Source organism: Sinocyclocheilus grahami, unplaced genomic scaffold (genome assembly GCF_001515645.1).
Source record: "Sinocyclocheilus grahami isolate Dianchi unplaced genomic scaffold, SAMN03320097.WGS_v1.1 scaffold428.1, whole genome shotgun sequence".
NCBI lineage: Eukaryota > Metazoa > Chordata > Actinopteri > Cypriniformes > Cyprinidae > Sinocyclocheilus > Sinocyclocheilus grahami.
The window spans coordinates 263,521-282,693 of record NW_015505607.1 but is presented as its reverse complement, the minus strand read 5'-3'; the positions used below and the strand labels follow the sequence as shown (position 1 = coordinate 282,693).

Sequence of the window (19,173 nt, the reverse complement as noted above, 5' to 3'; positions counted from 1 at the left end):
ATTAGCCATTGGTTCAAAAAGAGCTGTAAAGTATCATTATACCCAACACACAATATTGACATTCTCACTCAAGTTGATGATTGTTCTCTAGGATCTAAAGGAACTTGTCGAGAAGTTGGAGAAGAATGAGAAGAAGCTGAAGAAGCAGTTGAGGATCTATATGAAAAAAGTGCAAGAGCTGGAAGGTTATACATCTGCCTATCATCTGTGTATTGAATGTTTTCTCGTGGTACCGCTATTTTCTGATGTGCTGTTGTTCTTCATACAGTGTCTCAGGCCACTAGGAGCAGCAGACCAGAGCTGACTCGTCAGGTCACTGTACAGAGGAAAGACAAGGACTTTGAAGGCATGCTGGAGTACTACAAAGAAGATGAGGCTTTATTGGTCAAGTCATTAATTACAGGTATGTGTGGTTACATGCAGGCATGTTTTAATGTGGAGGTCCTGTAGCTGTGATAAACACACAGGTCTTGTCTTTAGATATGAAGCCCAATGTGTTGTCCGCCACTGTCCCCTGCCTTCCTGCCTACATCCTCTTCATGTGTATCCGTCATGCTGACTACATCAACGACGACCAGAAAGTTCATTCACTCCTTACCACAACCATCAATGCCATCAAAAAGGTCCTGAAGGTGTGTATACTGTATGTAATCACATCAACACACTCCCAGAATTCAAACCAGCTACACTACTCAGGCATTTGGTTTTTTTAAAGATAAATTAATACTTTTATTCAGCAATGATGTATTAAATTGATTAAAAGTTTCAATAAAGGCATTTATAATGTTTCTAAAATGTTCTATTAACATAAATGCTTTTCAGCAAATAATCCTGGAAAATACGTATTATGGTTTCCACCACATTATTAAGCAGCACAACTGTTTTTCAACATTGATAATAATAAAGAAAAGTTTTTTGAGCACCAAATCAGCGTATTACAATGATTTCTGACAGATTATGTGAAACTGAAGACTGGAGTAATTGCTGCTGAAAATTCAGCTTTGCCATTACAGGAAAAAATGACATCAGAATCAGAATATATAAATATTATATGTTAGAATATATAAAATAGAAAACAGTATTTTAATTAAAATAATATTCCATCATTCCTGTTTTTTTTTTTAATCTTCTCTCCAGAGAAACAGCGATGACTTTGAGATGACCTCCTTCTGGCTGGCAAATACCAGTCGACTTCTGCATTGTCTGAAGCAGTACAGCGGGGATGAGGTGAGATTTTACTGTGGCTATTTTATCTTGTCCAGTGATGATTTCAGCTGCAAATATAAGAGTCAGTTCCATGTACTGTATTTTAACATATTAAGTACAGATAATCCATGAAAAGTGTGTTTTAAGCCTCTGGCGACCCCGTCTAGATCACTGGTATGATTTGGCTGTTGCTTCCTGTCATAGGCGTTTATGATGCAGAACATTGCCAAGCAAAACGAGCACTGCCTGAAGAACTTTGACCTGGCTGAGTATCGGCAGGTTCTGAGTGACCTTTCCATCCAGATCTATCAGCAGCTCGTCAGAATAGCGGAAGGCATCATGCAACCCATGATTGGTGGGTACAAAGAGACACCGGACCAATATAAACTCTAATAATGGAATTGTTTGCAATATTTCATAATGAATGCATGTTTTTTGTATTTGATTTTGGCAGTTTCTGCCATGCTTGAGAGCGAGAGCATCCCCAGCCTGGCCGGAGTGAAGCCCATGGGCTACAGGAACCGCTCCTCTAGTTTGGACTGTGAGAGTGGAGGTCCAGCGGGCTACACACTGCAGGCCCTGGTCAAGCAGCTGGGACAGTTTTACACCATCATGGCGGACCACGGCCTGGACCCTGAGATCAGCCAGCAGGTGGTTCGCCAGCTCTTCTACTCCATCAATGCAGTGACCCTGAACAACCTGCTGCTGCGCAAAGATGTCTGTTCTTGGAGTACCGGCATGCAGCTCAGGTACACATTTGATGCTCTCAGGCAAATCCGTGGCTGTGTTATATCTTCAGAAATGTCTGATGAATTGAATGGCCGTCTCATTGGTGTCGTTTCAGATACAACATCAGTCAGTTGGAGGAATGGCTGAGAGGAAAGAATCTGCACCAGAGTGGAGCCGTAGCCACCATGGAACCTGTTATCCAGGCCGCCCAGCTGCTGCAGGTGAAGAAGAAGACCTCCCAAGATGCTGAGGCCATTTGCTCGCTCTGTACCGCCCTCAGCTTACAGCAGGTAGACATTTGCCATTCATTCTTTCTTTATTAATTATTTTTTATTTTCATTGACTTTTCATTGACTTAATCATGCTATTCTACTTCACCTCAGATTGTGAAGATCCTCAACTTGTACACGCCACTCAATGAGTTTGAGGAACGAGTGACTGTGTCTTTCATAAGAGACATACAGGTAAACTACATACATACACACTATGGACATACACTTGCTAGGGTGTACCAAAATTTGAGTAGTCCGTACCAAAATCAGTAAAACTCTTTTACCACAACAAAAATTATATTCTGCTGAACACACTCATACCTAAAAAGTTTAATATGAACTGATTCAGTATATAATTAATAAGTAATTTCATTTATTTAATAGATATATTATAGATTCATATTATACACCATTGTTCAAAAGTTTGTGGTTGGTTAGGTTTATGTTTTTGAAAGAACTCTCTTATGTTCAGTGTCCAAGGCTGCATTAATTTGATCATTGTGAAATATTATTAGTTTAAAATAACCGTTTGAATATATTTTCAAATGTAATTTATTTCTGTGATGCCAAGCCTGAATTTTCAGCATCCATTACTCCAATCTTCAGTGTCACATGATCCTTCAGAAATCATTCTAATATGCTGATTTGCTGCTCAAGAACCAATTCTTGTTATTATCATGTTGAAAACAGTTGTGCTGCTTAATATTTTTGTGGAAACTTTTCAGGATTCTTTAAATAAAAAGTTCAGCATTTATTGAATAGACAGAACAGCATTATTTCTTTACTGTCATTTTTGATTAATGCATTCTTGCTGAATAAAAATATTAATTATTATTAATAATAATGATAATATGTTATTATTTTATATATTTATATATTATTATTATTATATTATATTATATTGTTATAAAGTTATTATTGTCGTGTTACTGAAAAATCTGTATTTTCTGCAGTGTTTGATGGCTTCTTCATGAGCATGTCCAATAAATACTCTCATTTCCTTTCACAGAATCGCCTCCAAGATCGTATAGAAAACAACCAACTACTGGTAGACACTAAGTACACCTTCCCTGTGCTCTTCCCCTACACTCCATCAGTGCTCAGTCTGGAAAGCATACACATCCCTGCCTCCCTCAGCCTGGACTTCCTCACACGGGTCTGACATCTCAGTCTCTCGGTCTCACTCTGAGCTCTACCTGCAGCGGGCCCTTCGCAGATCTGCTAACCCACATACTAACACCACCATACGTATGGGATTTATAGTATCCACATTTAACAAGACGGACAATCTCCCTGACTGACTAACTGTGGTGTTGAGACACGCTTTCAATAAGGGGGATACGAAGTCTAAATGATGCAGGTGTAAATAAGCTTTGACTTTTCTTCTATAACATTCAACCAGTTCTCTCTAGGCTCCCATTTAATAGAATCAAGGCTATTGTTATAGAAAGTTAAAACACTATATTTGGATTGGGATGTGTTTGTCTGTGACTAATTCTTATGATTAAATAAGTTTAATCTAAATTAAATAAAAGGGTTTTGGGCTACTGACATGAAAAACTAATGTGAGATGTATGTGTCCGTACTCATGTATCTGTATTAGTATGCACTGATTTCTTTGTGTTTGTAATGGAAAAGTGTCTTATTTCCCTTGCTTGTGCTGGAGCACGGTTTCATCTCAGAAACGTGGGCTCCCACTGAAGCAACATCACCATCTCCATTTTTTTTTTTCTAAGAGAACTTTTAAAATTGGCTGCCAAGATTAATTCTCGCAACCTCTAGCAAAAAGAAGCAGGAGATCTCTGCATTGCAGTTGCTCTTGCCTGTGACCAATCTGGATTGGACTCTCTGAACAGGGTCTTTTTAAGCTTTTTTTTCTCCCCACGTGTTGAAGAAACGGATGCGGAGACTTGGGACCCTGAATGACAGGGCCAGCAAATGTGGCAGATCATGAAAGTGACCATGACCAGTTGAAGGATGTGGAGCGATGAGGATGATGAAGGAAGTTTGACCTGGGATATTTCATATTCTGTCGAAATAAATAATCCTGTGATTGTTGGTGGAATCTAGAATGTGCTGGAAGGCATGTGCAAGTACTGTATAATGAAGAAATGTATCTTAAGAGGCGTCCTATACACTGAGATGAGTTTTATGGTGTACAGAAAAGACATTCTCAAAACTACCAGGTTACTATTTAATGAAGGCAAGCAATTATCAGAATTAAATTTATACTTTTGCACAGCTCTGTAAATGATTACATGCAATCAAATAGCAATAACTACGCACTGTTTACTTAAAGTACAATTTTATACAATCTCAACAATTTCTCCCTCATTTTGTATGTTGCCAACAGACTGGGCTGTTCTGCTAGAATAGTGCATCATGTCAATTCAGGATACTCTATTTTGTTTCAAAGAGGTAATTCTAATCTTTTAGTTTTAGGTTTCAAAATGTATACTAAACTGTAAAATTCTCATGTATTGCACTTTCTGGATTGAAATAGTTCTTTCAATGCCAATAAAGTAAAAACTGTCAATTTTCATAGTTATATTCTTGTATACGTGACGTGACATGTGGCCAAGTATGGTGACCCATACTCGGAATTAGTGCTCTGCATTTACCCATCCAAAGTGCACACACACAGCAGTGAACACACACACACCTGGAGCAGTATATTGTATATTTTTTTACTATTCATTTTACATTGACCATAATGACTTTTCATGCCACAGTCTTGGTTTTTATGTTTTAAGGATTGTTTTTATTTTTTACTGCCCTCTACCGACCATATTTGTAACCTCTTATCTAGAGTTGCGTCAGAGCAGGGTCTTTGTCTTATTGCTTTTAAACTCCTGATACATCTGAGTTAGAAATTATGTATATATTTCATATATAGTTTCTTTTTTTCAGTGACACTCAAACAGTAAGTAGGATTTTGCACACTCGCACATGTTTACATGCTATTTGTAGCATGAAGTACACTTTTTAAAGCAGATCACACCACCACTGTCACACAGTTTGTTCAAGCTTTCACATTCCTTAATTATAACTTCGATAAAACACGCACATGAACACATCATTTATACCATAAGTTACAGTTAATAATACTAAATGAAGTCTTGTGATTAAAGATCACGGCTAAGGGATGTTGTTAGTTACAAGCAGCAGGGTCTACCTTATTACTTTTATAACAATAGTATTATTTTTTACTTCAATAGCTGTATTATTGACATTATTTTGTTCCTTAAAAATCTGAGTAGCTCTGTCCCCGCACTCCTGGATCTCATTGAAACTTTTGGAAAAATATCTGGATATGAAGTTAATCACTCCAAATCATCTATAATGTTACTTAATGAATCAGAGAGGAAAAATAACCAAGATTTTGCTTCTATCTTCAATTCAACAGATAATTTTACATATCTGGGTATAAAAATTGTTCATTTACATTTAGTCATTTAGCAGACGCTTTTATCCAAAGCGACTTACAATAAAAGCAGTCAAAACTAACAAAAGAGCAACAATATATAAGTGCAAATGACAAGTTTCGATTAGCTTAACGCAGTACACATAGCATGGTGTATATATATATATATATATATATACACACAGTATCTCACAGAAGAGAGTACACCCCTCACATTTTTGTAAATATTTTATTATATCTTTTCATGTGACAACACTGAAGATATCTGGGTATAAAAATTGTTCATTTACATTTAGTCATTTAGCAGACGCTTTTATCCAAAGCGACTTACAATAAAAGCAGTCAAAACTAACAAAAGAGCAACAATATATAAGTGCAAATGACAAGTTTCGATTAGCTTAACGCAGTACACATAGCATGGTGTATATATATATATATATATATATATACACACAGTATCTCACAGAAGTGAGTACACCCCTCACATTTTTGTAAATATTTTATTATATCTTTTCATGTGACAACACTGAAGAAATGACACTTTGCTACAATGTAGTGTGTGTACAGCTTGTATAACAGTGTAAATTAACTGTCCCCTCAAAATAACTCAACACACAGCCATTAATGTCTAAACCGCTGGCCACAAAAGTGAGTACACCCCTAAGTGAAAATGTCCAAATTGGGCCCAATTAGCCATTTTCTCTCCCCGGTGTCATGTGACTCATTAGTGCTACAAGGTCTCAGGTTATGAATGGGGAGCAAGTGTGTTAAATTTGGTGTTATCGCTCTGACTCTCTCATACTGGTCACTGGAAGTTCAACATGGCACCTCGTGGCAAAGATCTGAAAAAAAGAATTGTTGCTCTACATAAAGATGGCGTAGGCTATAAGAAGATTGTAGAGGCACATAACTCTGAAGTAATGAATTTAGGTAAATGGGTACAGAGCCAGTGGAGGTTTTGTAGGCAAACATTAATGCCTTGAATTTAATGCGAGCAGCTACTGGTAGCCAGTGCAAATTGATGAACAGAGGTGTGACATGCGTTCTTTTTGGCTCATTAAAGATTAATCTTGCAGTGGTATTTTAGATTAATTGTAGAGGTTTGATAGAAGTGGCTGGAAGATCATTTGCATTGCAATAGTCCAGCCTGGATAGAACAAGAGCTTGAACAAGGAGTTGTGTTGCATGTTCTGAAAGAAAGGGCCTGATCTTCCTTATGTTGTATAAAGCAAATCTGCAGGAACGGGTAGTTTTAGCAATGTGGTCTGAGAAATTCAGCTTATCGTCAATCACAACTCCAAGGTTTCTAGCTGTTTTTGAAGGAGTTGTGGTTGATGAGCCTAACTGGATGGTGAAATTTTGATAAGGTGATGGGTTTGGACATGTCACGCCCCCACATGTCTAAGTCAGGATGTGGGAAGATTTGCATAACGCCGCCCAAATGTTCACGCAAAGAAAGATGGCGTAACTTTTATTCTTGCTGTAGTATTGTTGCTGCCAGAACAGTTCAACTCAAATGTTCAGATGTGTGCTGCGCATTTTATGGAGGATGGATGAGGTTAGCTTAACGCAGTACAGTAGCAAGGTTTATATATATTATACACACACACACACACAAAGGCTGTTTCTATAAAGTGGGCAGTTACAACTTTGCAAGGACAGTCTGGCGCTTCTGACTCACAGCCTGTAAGTACGTTTTTTATATTTAAATAATTTGCCAATGATGATTAAAACGTGAGTTTTGAGCAGTGTAGAGTAGCGTTTGTTGTTTCTCTGATCACAAATGCAGACATGGTTTTGTTTACATGATACGCAATGCGTAAAAAGACAGTATAAGTCATTATAATCAGTAATTATGTCCCCACTGGATGCAACAAATGCCTCGTTTGTTTTTGTCTCTTCTAGTGTTCGGTTCGCGCACGAATCGTTCTATTTAACCGGATCTTCTTAGTGAACCAGTCGAACCAGTTCACCAAATTGAACTGAATCGTTTGAAACGATGCAGGTCTCCAGTACGCACTAATCCACAAATTACTTAAATTATTCGGTTTATAAACGTGCCTGACACTCCCTCTGACGCGAAATAAACCAATATCCCGAGTTATTCAGTTACTCCTAACAGATTTATTTCCAGAACATGATGCATGATGGGATTCACTAAGCCTCGAATAGCGCTCCGGAGCGGTATTCAAGATAGTGTGGATTTAGTGTGCGTTAAGGGCACTGCGCTCTGGCGTTTTTAAGACCTGGGACAGTCTTGCACACTTACTTCCTGTCGCGCGCACGCGCTCTCAAGTGGCCAAGACCGCAAGTGTGGGTATTTGTAGAGTTAGAGGGTCAAATAAAGGTGGAACAGATGTGTTTTTAGTAGTTTCTTGAAGATGGCCAAGGACTCAGCTGCTCGGATTGAGTTGGGCAGGTCATTCCACCAGGATGGAACAGTTAATGTAAAAGTCTGTGAAAATGATTTTGTGCCTCTTTGAGATGGCACAATAATGCGTCGTTCACTTGCAGAACGCAAGCTTCTAGGGGGCACATAACTCTGAAGTAATGAATTTAGGTAAAGGGGTGCAGAGTCAGTGGTGGTTTTGTAGGCAAACATTAATGCCTTGAATTTAATGCGAGCAGCTACTGGTAGCCAGTGCAAATTGATGAACAGAGGTGTGACATGCGTTCTTTTTGGCTCATTAAAGATTAATCTTGCAGTGGTATTTTAGATTAATTGTAGAGGTTTGATAGAAGTGGCTGGAAGATCATTTGCATTGCAATAGTCCAGCCTGGATAGAACAAGAGCTTGAACAAGGAGTTGTGTTGCATGTTCTGAAAGAAAGGGCCTGATCTTCCTTATGTTGTATAAAGCAAATCTGCAGGAACGGGTAGTTTTAGCAATGTGGTCTGAGAAATTCAGCTTATCGTCAATCACAACTCCAAGGTTTCTAGCTGTTTTTGAAGGAGTTGTGGTTGATGAGCCTAACTGGATGGGTTTGGACATGTCACGCCCCCACATGTCTAAGTCAGGATGTGGGAAGATTTGCATAACGCCGCCCAAATGTTCACGCAAAGAAAGATGGCGTAACTTTTATTCTTGCTGTAGTATTGTTGCTGCCAGAACAGTTCAACTCAAATGTTCAGATGTGTGCTGCGCATTTTATGGAGGATGGATGAGGTTAGCTTAACGCAGTACAGTAGCAAGGTTTATATATATTATACACACACACACACACAAAGGCTGTTTCTATAAAGTGGGCAGTTACAACTTTGCAAGGACAGTCTGGCGCTTCTGACTCACAGCCTGTAAGTACGTTTTTTATATTTAAATAATTTGCCAATGATGATTAAAACGTGAGTTTTGAGCAGTGTAGAGTAGCGTTTGTTGTTTCTCTGATCACAAATGCAGACATGGTTTTGTTTACATGATACGCAATGCGTAAAAAGACAGTATAAGTCATTATAATCAGTAATTATGTCCCCACTGGATGCAACAAATGCCTCGTTTGTTTTTGTCTCTTCTAGTGTTCGGTTCGCGCACGAATCGTTCTATTTAACCGGATCTTCTTAGTGAACCAGTCGAACCAGTTCACCAAATTGAACTGAATCGTTTGAAACGATGCAGGTCTCCAGTACGCACTAATCCACAAATTACTTAAATTATTCGGTTTATAAACGTGCCTGACACTCCCTCTGACGCGAAATAAACCAATATCCCGAGTTATTCAGTTACTCCTAACAGATTTATTTCCAGAACATGATGCATGATGGGATTCACTAAGCCTCGAATAGCGCTCCGGAGCGGTATTCAAGATAGTGTGGATTTAGTGTGCGTTAAGGGCACTGCGCTCTGGCGTTTTTAAGACCTGGGACAGTCTTGCACACTTACTTCCTGTCGCGCGCACGCGCTCTCAAGTGGCCAAGACCGCAAGTGTGGGTATTTGGACAAGGGGTGTATCACAGTATGTTAAGGGCGTAACATTTCTGTCACACGCTTGAGGTATTCGGCCAATCACAACGCACTGGATAGCTGGCCAATCAGAGCACACCTCGCTTTTTTTTAGAACAATGAGCTTTGTAATAATCGACGCGTTTCAGAAAGGCGGCGCATAGAGGAGAAACAATAATGTACAGTATGTGGAAAATAATGTCTTTTTTAAACCTTAAACTGCATAAACACATTGCATTACACCAAATTGTTACGTATGTTTTATTGTAATATATATATATGTATATATATATATATATATTTGTTCGCAAAACCAATAGTTTGACTTTTTTTATTTACAATTGTTGCAATTTTTACTATTATTTTTGCCAATAGGCAACAAACTAGTTGTACAATATAATATAAATTAACTAAGAACATTACACACATGCACATATGTAGTATCAAATTATTGCTATATAAATGTAATTTTTTTAAACGTTATAATTGTTACTTTTTTATTTTTCGCTGTTTCATAAAGGTTTATGTTTAATAATTGTTTTACTGTTTACATTTTTATACAGTTTTTTAAAATTATTATTATTATTTAAATTTTTAAAGATTAGATGCTTTTAGGTGGATTTGACCAAAAATGTGTAGCCTTCAAATTAAATGCTTCAGCATTCACATTGAAATAAACTGGTCACAAATGACCTTTGTCCACATTAGGAGGAGAAGATCTGAATCACCACATTGATTACCAGAGAAAGCACATGTTTTCTGCCAGTTTCAACACATAATGCTGATTTCTTTTAGGGTTATCAGTGTTGCCACACATTCATTTATGTGGTTACACGATGGGTCAAAATCCGAATCAACAATGTGTATCAACAATGATCAGAAACACTTGTAGAGTCATCCCGTGAAGATCTTGCTCATGTAGCACTGTGATTTTGGAAGGTTGAAACTTTAATTTTTGGAAATTCTTTGAATCAAATCTTTTTTTCATTTGCATTTGAGACTTCATGAATCATAACCAAAGGCCACTCTCCTCTGTAGGTACAGCAAATATTTAGATTTACAGCTGGGTAACCACAGTCTCTCCACAACACAATCACACTAATATAGACAACAGGAAATGATTGTTGTGTATCTGCAAGATTTCTAATTGAAATCAGTCATTAGTTCATGCAAGTTTCAGGAGCCTTTAAATGTGCATGATATTTTTAAAAGCACAATCTGCAGTAATTTATGGCAGGATTAATTTAAACGACTTGTAGTATCAACCTTCTGTGTCATTCTGTTGTAGACATTAATCCAGTTTTGTCTGTGACTTGAACACTTTGTTTACAGGAGAAGAGATAGCAGCTTAGATTGACGATGTGCTGGCCTCATTTTTACATAAACCCATTTGCTAGAGGCGACAGGAAGTGGGTTGTAATATGTTACCACTTGTTTTTGTTTTTTAGATTGAAGGTATGTGCTGATAGAGGACTTTTTCATTTCATCTTTACCTGCACTTCTTGCAAATAGTCTGTAAGCAATGCCTGAAAATCTAAAAGAGAAAAAAACATGACAAACATTTTTGGTAATGTTACTGGAAATATTGTCTAAATATTAACAATAATAATTAATAATAATGATTATTATTACTATAAAAAAAATGTCATACATTAAACTGAATCTAATTCAATCTCTGATATGTTCTAGTATAAACAAATATTACAGTGTTTTGTTGTTGTTACACGCTTTATTTCTCTTTATTTAACAAGAGGAAGTAAGCATGTCTCCCTTTTTCAGGCATCAGTTTCATTCCAACAACCAAAATGTTTGCAACAGTTTTGTTTCAGTCAAACCCACAACCTCTGTCTGCTTTGGTCTCTCATTTGACCTAAATAAAGTGCTGACTGTTCTCCTTTAAGATGCTAAACTTGATGTAACTGCTATAACAGCTGTTACGTATAGTAAAGAGTGGTGGTCCTCAACTAGTGGGTGGCAATCCAAAAATGTGTCGCGGGTTTGTTCAAATCCGGTTGCAGATAGAAACAACAATGAATTAAATAAACATACATAGGACAGCAAAACCCATATGCCTTTTGTTGCTGATGTCAAAGACCACATCGAATCAAACTACAGTATTTTGTCAAAAATGTATCCTCACTTGGTTATTTGGGTAATATGCCCTTGCTGTGTATGCTTTTTCCAAATTGCCAATTTTCATGTAGTCATGTTAAAAATGTCTAATTTTGCTTAGCCTGTCATGTAAATTTCATATGTGATTGTATGGGCATTTTATTTATTTCTTTTCTAACTTTTGTATGCTAAACAGTTTTGGTACTGTGTTGGGTCACCACTTGTCCAAAGTGAAAGTCCGGGTCCTGCTCAAGTTGACAATTTTACTGTCGAAGTTACTTAAAACATGTATGTAATTTTTTAACGACTAACCATTGCTTACGACCAACTATCATAAGTGCACGGGTTACAATGCACTTGCATTATGGACTCACAGAGTTGGATTTTTTCTTAAAAATATTTAAGTCATACGATAAAAGAAACTTTTTTGGTGGACTATTGGTCTTTTTTTTTTTTTTTTGTAATATTGCACTCCAGTAGCTACCACATAATGTACCCAGTCACTACTGATACTGTAACAGGAACTACTCAAAGGATAGACATATTCTGTATATTATATACTTGTGCATTTTTATATTGAGCAATTTATGTATATTATGATGAGCATGCTGTGCATTACATGTAGCCTACAATGTGCAGTAAGTGTTTTGTGGGTTCTGGTCTTTCCTGTCACAACATAACTGATCCAAGACTTTCACTTTCACTTGTGCATATGCTGTAGTGATAATAATGTCAGTATAACTGAATAAAGTCGTATTTTTGTAAAAGTCACAAATAAAACCGTGTTGGTAATTGTTAAAATATGTATTTCCTATTTTAAATATTAGAAAATAATGTTCAACTAAATAAAATTAACCTCAAGATAAAAACAATTATCAACAAAAATATTCTTTGTGTAAATGTAATACACTGGAAAGTCTAAAGCCTACCATTAGGCCTGTAGAATTAAACCTCCCTAGACTTTCATTTTGATCTCTCACGCAGACAAATACTGCTCCTGAAAGCTCATGTAGACCAGTATAAGTTAAATACAGATAAAAAAAATCTCAGATCTTTATGTCACTAAAATGAGATAGGAAGCCGCTTACAGATTCTGACTCGCACTAGTAACAACACAACACTGACGTCTTCACATCCAGGCTGAGAAGCTGTCAATCAAAAAATCCCCAGCCAATGAGAACCCACCGCTGCTAGCCCCGCCCCCCACGAGGGATTTGTGCCAGAATGCCAAACGAAAGCCCAGCGAGAGTACACGAAAACTTCAGATGCATAAATGAACATTCTGACAGTGCATTTGAAAATTCAATTCGGCGAAAGAAAGAAGAGAAAAACAGTTAGCAAAGCATGCAGTGTATTCAAATACGAAGTCAAAGATTTTGCCTGCGATTTTTTTCCCCACAGACATTCATTTATTCATTTTCAATTTAGATTTTCATTAGTTTCTTGAGAAGTTACGTTCAAAATTAAAGGCGCAAATCTGATTCCATAAAGGGGGGTGGAGTTAAGGTGGAAAGGAAGCAAGAAAAGGAAACACAAATAAGAAAAGAGACGCGCTCTCTTTATCTCTGCTCTCTCTCTCTCTCTCTCTCTTCCTCTGTCCTCTGAAAGTACCACTGTGAGCTGTCACTTGTCAGTAGTGTGTGAGTAATGAAGACGTGAGTGATCTATGCCTGTACTGCTGGATCAGAGATGGCGGGTGTTTTGTGGATGCTCTTAGTTGTTTTCTGTCCTTTGGTTCTGTCTGAGAGTGGAGATGATGGTGAGTAATTTGAGAGTTTAGACTGTAAATAATAAACTGAGAATCCACAGATTATTATTATTTTCTTTTTTTTTTATATGTTTTCAATGGGAGTGGTTATGGTGGACTGCAAATGCAGCTAGACTGTATATCTAGTGACATGATTATGATCATAAAGAGATGACTTTGACAGTAAATTCATGTGAAACCATTTAGGCTAGTTTTCATTGAAGCACACTAACATAAGGTGGAGACTTAAAGGTGACTAGAAATTTTTTTCGTTTTTTTTTGTTTTACTCTTGGTTCCTTTTAGATGGGTCTGATAAAGATGTGACCTGCACATCCACTTTGACCCTCAACCAAAGTAACCTCACCTGCTCGCTCAACGACGAATCCACTGAGGAGGTCATCTTCACGAGACTCTGGTATTTAGTCTGTCTGTAAATGAATACAAACCGTTTCTGTCACTAGAGCGTTTGAATATAATGTGAAACAAATGTTTGCTCAAAACCCTGATGTTGACTAAACTGGTTGACTTTTTCCTGTTTAGCAAAATGGAAGGTTTAAAAAAAGTGTGTACAAATGCTACTTCCGGACCACGAGACATTACCTTTAAGAATTTGATCGTTTCAGCAAGATACGTGCTACAAATAGGAGACGAGGTTTTTGAAAATATCGACCTGTCAAAAATTGGCAAGTCTATCTATCTATCTATCTATCTATCTATCTATCTATCTATCTATCTATGTCTGTTCCCTGTCTGTCAGTCTTTCTAATGTGTCTTTGGCTTTGCAGTCAAAATCCCAGCTCCTGTAATTAAGCTTGCCACTTACATGGAAGACACAGAAGAAGTTTTCATATGGTTTGAACACAGTCATGAATATGTTATCAATCCTAAATTCGAATTGGAAATCTGGGGGGACAAACTTGACAAGGTGATTCTGACAATTTGTTTGTTAGACTTGATCTTTCCTAAAAAATAATTTTGAGTTCATTTAACAAATAAACATGTGAATTTAACAAATGAAACCTATGTTTTCTTGCTCTACAGCCCATTAGTCCCACTATAAAATATAGGAACTTCAGTATCAGCAGGGACAGACTTGGTGGAGATGGTGTTTACAACACACGTGTTAGAGCAAAACCTGTGGAGTTTTTTGATGGCAACTGGAGTGAGTGGAGTTCTAATGCCAGTTTCACTATAAAAAGTGAGTGGATCTGACTGGAGATCAGATGTCTGTTACATGAGAAGATACTACTGTTACTGTTGTACTATGTTAAGTATGATAAACACTCCTTGTTGGGACTTGTTTGCTCATTATTGGGTTGTTGATGAATCAAATAGCTTTAGGATTTAAAAAATGTGGAAAAACATTTGAACCTTTATTAATCATGTCTGATCAATTGTGATGCTGGAAATGATGGCAGGTTCTACAATTACTACCACAGAAAAGAATTTTGATCTTCCAAAGGTCGGTTACGTCATCACCTTCTTTGTCGTTCTGGTACTCATCATTGGTTTGGGGACCTTGCGGTGGAGAACACAGTGAGTGTTTTACCTTATTAAAAAAAAAACCCACAAGAAGCTATTTTATTATTTTTTAAAGCATGTACTATTTGTTTTCTCACCAAGCATAAAAGACTACATTACACCAAACATCCCACACCCGAAGGCAACTCTTGCACAAATGCACAGGGTAATTCAATTTATCATGTGTGTTGTTGCTTCATTGAGGTTGTGCAAGATTAAACACGGGAGACTCCGCGTCCTCATACAGACTGTTTTTATGTTTTCAGGGTCTTCCTTTCACTTTCAGTCCTGAGATATTCAGCGATGTCTTCATACACCGTGTGGATTACGTCGATGAAAAGCCATCTGCTCCCGAGCCTCAAGATGGCCTGGATGAGCACCGCTACAGTCAAGCCAGTTCCTCAAGCACATCAGTGAGTGAAATGGACATGAAAGCAGATGAATGGCTTCCAAGAGATCAGTCTCATCTTAAAATTAGACTGTTAGACGAACCAGATTTGTTGAAAGAAAGAGAAAGTGGCAGCTCTCAAAGCACAACGGCCCCTCGACGAGAATGTAAAGATGAAGCCTATGTCACTATGTCCAGCCTTTTCAAAACACAATGAAGAGACTGTCTTAAGTCAATTCCAGTTCACTCATGATTTTACAGACCCTTGGTTTGTATATGATAAAAGGTTAACTGAGATTGTATATGATGCATTTAATAACCCAATAAGCCTGTTACATATATATGAGGTGCTTTTACACATCGCTAATCATGTCCAGTTTGTAACTCTGATGCTTACCAAGTTTGTACATATCATAACAGTCATCCACAGGTTTCATTTTCAACCAAGCATCGTGCACAGCTGTGGTCTCCATTTTGGTAGCCAATTTCCTTCGGAATGTTTCAGAAACACAGGCATTAAGAGTTATAAGAAATAGAGAAATCCACATTTCTGAAGTCATCACACATCTACTCAGACCTCATGTAACTGCTGCTAGTCTCAGTATCCTCTGCAAGACATTTATCCATGTATATTTTCATCTGTAAATATACCTGAGTAAAGCTGAGAGGTTAACAGAGGTTCTGTTAACCTCACGCACAACTTTCAAACCTAATACACACAGTTCAAGTGGCACTTTTTCAATGATTATAGGACTTATTTATAATGATCAGAAGAAATATTTTCTGTGTATATTAAAAAAACAACTGCTTGTAATGTTAATTTTGTAATACAATTCAGCTGTAGCCTATATATATATATATATATATAGTTATCTATATTAAACAGATGTGTAATAAAGGAATTTATAAAAAAAACAAGCATAACCGTAGAATATATTTTCACATTTCATGTGAATCATCTGAAGAGACTTTTAATTTTTATAACCATTATAAAACATTTATTAAATGAGTTACATTTTGTAAAATAGCATCTGCCATAGCGTACATAAATAAATCTGAATTACAAGACTTTCATGTATCACTAAATATGACACTGTTTTCAGCTCAAATATGATACCGTGATTTTACCCTAAAAATCAGTTACCACTGATAAAGCTCACACATTTTACACATAATGTAGGCTTCTACCGTACTCCTATTATTTGATTTTCCAGATTCATTGTTAATATCCTTAAAACTAATTTCAGTACTGTCAGCTTTATTAAGACTAACATGCTTTGATTTCACAAGTGCAATTTGTTTAAAAGCACAACTCCTCATAACTTCCATGTAGTCTTCATCATTAAAATAAAATATACATCATTATCAATAGAAGTGCTGACTCAACTGTAATAGTTCCAAAATTCATCTTTTGTCACCTGTAAATGGAAAAGAGAAAACTGTTATAAAACAAACTGGTAGCCTTTTCAGAGACCCTCACCACCAAAACCACATAGCAGAAGGATAAACCCAACCCGGAAGGAAAGAGAAAAATTTCGGAGTGAATTAATCACAAACATAATTTGTATTTGAATTTTTGAGTGGGTCTTCAGAAAGGTCTTCATCAGACACCAAAGGTAAACATGCCATCTTATTTTAGACTCAACCCTGTCGAAACTGTGCCATTTCCTTTTAAGCTCTCATGTGCTCAGAATGTGTGTATATACTTTTTATCAACTTTAATATATATATATGAAAGTTTATAATGAAATAAAATATATTATGAAATGATTAACAGGGTCAAGACATACTTTTGCTGAAAGTTGAACGTCTTTACCCAAAAATAGATGTTTTAGAAGTTTAGTCAAGCTTCCATGCATTTTTCATCATTACAATAAAGTAGATATCTGTGTCAATGGATGCACTCACGCCGGAGTAGTAGTTCAAAAACTCTCTTGTGACCTGATGTGTGAAGACAGCATGATCAAAGAGAATACTTCAGAAAATGACTTGTAATGACGCCATCGGGGGAACTTTGTGTGATTGTGAATGCTTAAAACCAAAGAACTTATTCTAAAGACAGTCTGTGTACTATTAATACACTATTATGCTTGATACTGTGTTTTCAATGAGAAAAGAAGATTTTCAGCATCTTCATACCTTCCCATCCTTGTCATCCGGAGAGTCAAAACTATCCAGGAATTTGCGGAATACTTGGTCTTCGGTGCACTCACCGTTTCAGTATTTAGGGTGATTTTTGACATTGTATACTCCTCTTAGATCCTCAATTTTAATCACACCATCTCCGGTCTTATCCAGCTTTTTTGAATGCCTGTAGCACCACCTCCTTTCTGGCATTAGACATGGGTGGCTACAGTCACATGAATGAAAATAATAACATGAGCACAACTGGCCTAAACTGGTCTAAATAAAGAATACATCACCGTTGTGTGTTTACCCTCAGAGTGATAAGAAACTCATCAAAATCAATCCACTGCCGTCCTTGTCAAAGCGCTGAAAAAGGTTCATGGCCTCTTCTTTCTCGACCAGTGGGCCCTGTTTGAAGTACACCGTAGTCACTCAGGCCTTTCAGGAACTCTTTCATGTCCATTGTCCGACTATTGTCATCATCCATGATCCTAAAAGTCCTGAGAAAATCAGACTGCAGTCAAATATCTGCACTTCAGTCTATATGAAGAAACACGCATCATGCATACTGTACCTGCCCAGTCCCTTGATTCCTGTGGACCCTCGTGCCAAACACTGCAGCCTCAGATGCTCAATGGGGTCTGAACAATTCGCCAGCTGCTTCTTGGCATTGATTGCCATCTCTCGTTCATGCCGCGATGTACCGGCCATCCTACACCTATCTGCAGGGCCGTGGCTAGGCTTTGCGGGGCCCCAGTGCAGGTTGTACCAGTGGGCCCTGTTTGAAATTGTTTAATTTGTATGTTCGTTCTATTTATTTATTTGTGCTATTTACACAATGTTTAGGTTTTTTCAAGTTTGTAGGTGTCCAGGTACAGAAACCGAATAATTAAATGTAAAATAACACTGCATAGTCTTCAATGTAAAAATTAATTATACAGTCAAACCAAAAATTTTTCAAACACCTTCAACATTTCTCACATTATCACAGTTTATTCGCTATGGTTTAAAAAATGGTAATAAAATATGACAAGAACTCCGAGTTAAACTGTGTCAGAACAAATTCATCTTGATAATGTCAGATAACTTTGATAAAAAGGTAATAGATTACAATCAACCAAAACTTCAGACAACTGTTAGTATGACAATATTTACACAACTATCAACACTTTGTTGACCAATTACCAAGCAATGCTTACTTTTGTTCAGTCTGTGGTGTAAAAAGGTTGCATTAGCAATTAAAGGGGTCATATGGTGCAAATTCAATTTTTCCTTTCTCTTTGGAGTGTTACAAGCTCTTGGTGCATAAAGAAGATCTGTAAAGTTGCAAAGACTAAAGTCTCAAATCCAAAGAGATATTCTTTGGATTTGAGAGAATCAAAGTTAAGAGAAGAGAGAAGAGAAGTTAAGAGTCAACCACGCCTACCTAAAACGGCTCGTTCTAACACGCCCCCACATATCTACCTCACGATGTCAGAATATTTGCATAACACCGCCCAAATGTTCACGCAAAGAAAGAAGGCGTAACTTTTATTCTCGCTGTTGTATTGTTGTTGCCGCCGTCTCCATGTCGTGAAGGCGCTGTGTGTTTCGTTGTGAAAGCGAAACTACTTTGTTTGGTCTTCCAAAAGAGGACGATATCCGCTTCGTCATGCCTAGAGCTGATCTGTGCTGGTCGCTGAGGGAATACATCAACTTTCACCGTGGAC

The 19,173-nt window shown here is 37.3% G+C and overlaps 2 protein-coding genes and 1 pseudogene across 3 annotated transcripts in view; 2 read left to right on the top strand and 1 right to left on the bottom strand.

Moving 5' to 3' along the window:
- myo5b (myosin VB) overlaps positions 1–4,153 on the top strand; it is a 69,282-nt gene extending 65,129 nt beyond the window's left edge. Inside the window, 9 exon segments of the mRNA XM_016233314.1 lie at positions 92–185; positions 269–403; positions 481–632; positions 1,138–1,227; positions 1,411–1,561; positions 1,661–1,955; positions 2,051–2,225; positions 2,319–2,399; positions 3,217–4,153. Coding sequence (XP_016088800.1) covers positions 92–185; positions 269–403; positions 481–632; positions 1,138–1,227; positions 1,411–1,561; positions 1,661–1,955; positions 2,051–2,225; positions 2,319–2,399; positions 3,217–3,369 — 1,326 coding nt within the window. The 3' untranslated portion in view covers positions 3,370–4,153.
- Positions 4,154–13,260: 9,107 nt separating this feature from the next.
- il7r (interleukin 7 receptor) lies at positions 13,261–16,198 on the top strand. 2 transcript variants are annotated; one of them, XM_016233273.1, is made up of 8 exons: positions 13,261–13,439; positions 13,732–13,843; positions 13,969–14,111; positions 14,214–14,353; positions 14,470–14,626; positions 14,868–14,964; positions 15,052–15,115; positions 15,216–16,198. In XM_016233273.1, the coding sequence occupies exons 1-8, from the start codon at positions 13,370–13,372 to the stop codon at positions 15,552–15,554; spliced, it is 1,122 nt and encodes a 373-aa protein (XP_016088759.1). In that variant the 5' UTR covers positions 13,261–13,369; the 3' UTR covers positions 15,555–16,198. The 2 variants fall into 2 exon arrangements, with proteins under 2 accessions (XP_016088759.1, XP_016088758.1); XM_016233272.1 differs by having other exon boundaries at positions 13,262–13,439; positions 14,847–14,964.
- Positions 16,199–17,176: 978 nt separating this feature from the next.
- Positions 17,177–18,175, bottom strand: LOC107551606 (calcyphosin-like protein; annotated as a pseudogene).
- Positions 18,176–19,173: the final 998 nt, after the last annotated feature.